Below are 5,389 nucleotides of genomic sequence, written 5' to 3' on the forward strand. Positions count from 1 at the left end.
GGGAGGTCAGTGGGCACATCCTCGCCTGTGCCTCTAGTGTCTCTCTGCTGGCCTGTTCTCCGTTAATTTGCCTAATCTTTTTCTGGGGTTTACTGGTACTACCTACATTGACAACCTCCTGTGCCAACAAATTCCCCAAGTTCATTACCGGTGGTGTAAAAATGTGCTTTTATACGTTTTAAACAAACATCACAGAAGAAAGATTTTCTCACTTAGTTTTTTTTGAAGTCCTTTTGTTTTGCAGTTTCATTTATTGATATTTATATATATGACATTTATATTGATATTGACTGACTCGCCAAATACAATAATCTGTATGAAATTAAATTGTCTAGCAATTATTTAGATGCAAGTGTTTTTTTCTGCACCACTCTATAAGTCAATTGTATATCTGCATATGCAATCTAGCATAGAAGATAGATCCAGTTAAATGGAAAATAAAAAAAGGCAAACAGAGAAATTAGAAAGTCTCACTAGGGAAGAAAATATAAACAATAAATTAATAATATCATAAATGAACTTCCAAATTTGCATCTGCAGTGCTGCAAACACAGTATTTGTATACTTAGGTTGCGTATTATGTACCTGATTTGGAAGCAGTAAAATTCAGGAATTTACATTGAAGCACCTGTTGAGATCTTGTCACAAGCTGTAAGATAATGCAATAATAAAATGCTGTTCCTGGCTGCAGAAAGCACAAAGGAAAGGGGTTTTATACATGCAGCTCCACTGATGTTTGCGGAAAACCGTTACAAGTCTGCTATCATCCTACTGATTTTGAATACTAATTTCAGGAATGTGGTAGACAGTTAAAGCAATAAATACACATCTACTGCATATGCCCAGGTTGTCTTTATCATGCGTGTGCAGTAGGTCCAGTACAGACTGTACATATAGGTAATCAACTTTCTTTTTTTTTTTTTTTTTTTTTAATTTTAGATACCGGTGTACTTTTTTTACCAATAGCAGTTAGTGATCAGAGGAGGATGAGAAAGCTGGGGGTGACCGCAAGCAAGGAAGACCTTCAGGGCAGGAAAGGATACTTTTCAGTGGACTCTGAAATGAATCGAGGGGCAGATTGAGAACGTGGTTAATATACAGAGATAATTTTCTCAGCTGGATAATTCCTCATCTAAACTCTCTTGTCCATTTCTGCCCGATGTTCTCATTCTCTTTGCTTTCTCTCCTTCCTTTTTGCAATCCTCTTTCAGCCGGCAAGTCGTAAGGTTCATTTTAACTGTAGCAGAGAGTGAGGTTTGGGTGTCGCAGTCCCTATTTGGCGTTCCTTTCAGAGAGGCACCTGGAATTCATGTTTTTTGCATGACATGCCCTGATGTTTCTTCATAAAGTTGCTGCTTTTTGACGTATGTGAAGAGCCGTACAGCAGGAAATTCATGGAGAATTAGAAATTGCAGCAGTTAAGCTCAGAATTACAGTAAGGATATTATCAAAAATGGAATTGAGACCCTGTCAGACAGAGTCTTTGATATGGTGAACTTCAGAGAACTTTACGAATGTAAGAGGACGGAATTCAAAAGCAGTACAGAAAGGAAAAAAAAAGTGAATAGACAGCTTTGAAAAAAGAATGCAGGGATAATAAGACTTCATCTTGCAATGAATGAATCACAGAAGTGATAAATAAAAATAAAAGCAGACTGAAAATTTTAAAAAATACTCAGAAAAAGTTTTTTCAAGCTCACCTCTCTCTATGACATTTAACTGAAGGGGATCTTCAAAGTTACAAAGCATCCTGTATTAAAAGTGCTAAAAGATGGCTTTTGTCAAAAACTCTTCATAAAACCATAAAGATTAAAAGGCCATCTTATTTGTGCACCTGCAGCTGCATGCAAAAACTTAATGAGCATAGACACACAACAATGTCCACTAATTGTCCACCTACCATCAATTTATTGGGATAGAACCCAAATGATAAAGAAGAGATTAAAAAAAAGTTATTGAAATTATAGCAACCACACTTGTGAGGAGACAGGAGTAGGCAGCTCTTTAAAGTTCATCTTATGTAGCGTGCAGAAAGAAAGCAACAAGGGACAACGTAAATGAGATTCAGTGACTAATTTCCCCAGTGGTGGAACTCCTACACACTTCGACTGCAGATCAGTAAGAATATATTCGGTAGAAGAGACATCCACATTAAATAACGCCAATGGAGAGGAAAAAGTCAAACTGGTTTCAGAAGCAGTTATGGAATTCTGCAAGCTACTGGCAAAGACCAGGTAGGAGGGAAAGCGGAGGCAGTAGCGGGAGTCCAAAACAGGAGACAGACACAGAGGGAATCAGCACTCCCAGTAATAAGAGACTAGTTTTCTCCTTTAGACATTGTTTCACAATGCCAACACCAATTATTGAGTGCATCCACCATTTTTATTTTCTTTTTTTTCCCAGATATCCCTACATCTGGGTCGGGGTAATCCCAAGCACAAATACAGGCTCATCGGGGAATGGCTGGAGAGCAGCCCTGAGGAGAAGGACCTGGGTGTGCTGATTGACCAGAAGCTCAGCATGAGCCAGCAATGTGCAATCGCAGCCCAGAAGACCAACCGGATCCTGGGCTGCATCAAAAGAAGTGTGGCCAGCAGGTCAAGGGAGGTGATTCTGCCCCTCTACTCCACTCTCGTGAGACCCCACTTGCAGTACTGCATCCAGCTCTGGAGTACCCAAACATAAGAAGGACATGGACCTGCTGGAGCGTGTCCAGAGGAGAGCCACGAGGATGATCCGAGGGCTGGAGCACCTCTCCTATGAGGAGAGGCTGAGAGAGTTGGGGCTGTTCAGCCTGGAGAAGAGAAGGCTCCGGGGAGATCTTATTGCCACCTTGCAGTACCTAAAGGGGGCCTACAGGACAGCTGGGGAAGGACTTCTTACTAGGGCATGTAGGGATAGGATGAGGGGGAATGGCTTTAAAGTGGAAGAGGGAGTGGGAGGTGTCCCTGCCCATGGCAGGGGGGTTGGAACTCAATGATCTTCAAGGTCCCTTCCAACCTAAACCATTCTATGATTTTTAATATCCAGTTAAAGGGTTTGGGTGGTTGTTTTTTGGTTGGTTTTTTTTTAATTTATTTTTCTTGAGTTGCACACTTTGCCCCTAAGACATCACCCCTCTATTTGTAACAATGAAAATTTGATTACTGGTGATCATCTTGAATACCAGTCTTGAGCCACGACAGTATAAAATATATTGCACCAGCTGATACAGTGTGCTCCCGGATCACTGTTTTGGATACACACAACCCCTTTTCTGGTCTAAAACAAGAACAGCAAAATTGAAGCTGCTCTTCAAGGTTAGAAGTAGGTGTGCTTTTTGTGGAGCTGAAGTTAATTAGGCCTTTGGTTAAGAAAATCTGAGTGAAATGACCAGTGCAGAGGAGTATATTAGCAATGGAGAGTGTATGTCACCAGTGTGTTAGCAACAACTCTGAATTGTTTGTGTAGCTACTAATTCAGACACTGAAGACAGTGTAAAAAAAATATTGTTTTTTCTGATGCAATATAGATTGACTGTATTCAAAGAGGTGAGAAGGACCTGGATCGAACGCTCCTATAGATGCAAACAATGCATCTCTTTCTCCTGAATAAATGTTTTTATTTAGTCTATTTTGGGAAATGACTGCTTCAGCAATTCCTTCTCCTTGCTGGACAAATGAAATATACAAATTCATTTCCATTATTATCATGAGTTTCATACTGGGTCTCCTGAAGTTCCCACCAATTCTATTTGGGGAAAAGTGAGCAGCCCTGTGCGCATATGACTAGAGCTCTTCATATTTTATTATGTGAGCATATTGTGCGCAGCCAAAAGGAATTTCTACTCTGTCCATGATGCTTCTTTTGTAATTGCTCTTGAAAAGCAGTGATAGATCCAGGTGAGTTCAGTCTCCTGTGGAAAAAAAACACCTCGTTGCAGCAATCATAGTACATTTATAATTAGTTTAATAAAGCCTCTTTGTTTTATTCCTCCATAGATAGATAGAAATATTGTTTTGCAAAATGACAGACAGTTCTGAGTTGTGATTAAGAATTTAGTACAGCCTTGATACAGCAGATGGAGGACATTACTGTGCATTTATTCTGAAAGAGAAGCATAGTGATGGAGACCAGGGTGGAAAAACAATTGGACATAAACTGAGAGAACAGCGACATGCATCCCTTTGGAGATCATCTGAATATACTGTACTGCACTATTCACATTTTTATTGGTGCTAATAAAATGTACTTTCTTACGCACTACATGACATAAAAAAGAAACCGTGACTATTACAAGGCCATCTTGCTTTGTGCACCTGCAGTCTTTATGACTTCATGAGCATAGACATACAGACAATTATGATGGTAAGCACAACCTTTCAAAAATAAGATCAGTCCTCTGGTCGGACAACCTATGATGTACTATGTGTCTTTACTACACTTTTAAGAAACTCTGCTTTGTGAAATTGCCTTGCATTGTAAATGAAGCAATGTAATTCTGGAGTCTAGGTTACATAAAAAAGAAAACCCAAACCCCCTCATGATTCACCTCCTACTTCACCCCCTCATCCATTTCCTTTACACGCGTCAGCAAGAGCTATTTCCAGAATGCTGTCAGACACATCAAAGAAACATTAGCAAATACTGTTATTACTATAAACATAAATCATTCTCTGGCTTCCAAATCAGGGCCATGTGGATACTAAAGGATGAAGAAACTCACCCTTTCCTTTTTAATTTCATGTCTGGACTCAGACAACAAGAAAATTATAATCTTTACAGAATTCAATGTAGCAAATTGAAGAACTGAATGAAGAACCATTGAAGAACGATGGCAGAACTTAAAAGATATGAAAAGCCATTGTCTTACAGGTACGTGCGCAGCTCATTCTCAAGCTACAAGCAGAACACCAAGGTGACAGCTCCTGTCTGGGCAGAGAACAGCAGTTGCTATTGAAGTGCTTACTATCCCGAATGCTGGTCAACAGGCAGGCCGTTTGGCTTTGGTAGACTGTTCCCCAGGACCACTGCATTACCCGGTTATGGCATTCTGAGCCACGAGGCTGAGAATACGCAGATTTTTATATCACATGGCTGGGTTTCTGCATTGCACGGGATACCCATGGAAAGGCCTCACGCTTCTAGGGCATGGCTAATTAACATCAAGCTGTTAAAGCATGCCAGTAATTGCGTGTATCCACCTGAAGCCTCTCCGATTACTCTGAAGGATGAGACCACGTGCCTGCTTCCACTGAATTTTTTAAAATTCTCTCAGGTGCGGTTATTAAAATACAAACCTACGTGCAACCGCTCCTTTTCTATCTCAAAAGCATTGCTCTAAACTTGTGAAATTTTACGACTTCCAAGTTATTCTTTTGGTTCACTGCCACCATCCCTCCCCCCCCCC

General features: G+C 40.3%; 1 protein-coding gene across 1 annotated transcript in view; it reads left to right on the forward strand.

The window, feature by feature from the left end:
- The first annotated feature begins 2,164 nt into the window (after positions 1 to 2,164).
- RTTN (rotatin) overlaps positions 2,165 to 5,389 on the forward strand; it is a 95,050-nt gene continuing 91,825 nt past the window's right edge. The window contains exon 1 of the mRNA XM_009889075.1: positions 2,165 to 2,234. Within this exon, the coding sequence (XP_009887377.1) occupies positions 2,165 to 2,234 (70 nt within the window). The remainder of the gene's footprint in view (positions 2,235 to 5,389) is intronic.

The sequence above is a fragment of the Charadrius vociferus genome, unplaced genomic scaffold, assembly GCF_000708025.1.
Source record: "Charadrius vociferus isolate BGI_N301 unplaced genomic scaffold, ASM70802v2 scaffold65, whole genome shotgun sequence".
Classification (NCBI taxonomy): domain Eukaryota; kingdom Metazoa; phylum Chordata; class Aves; order Charadriiformes; family Charadriidae; genus Charadrius; species Charadrius vociferus.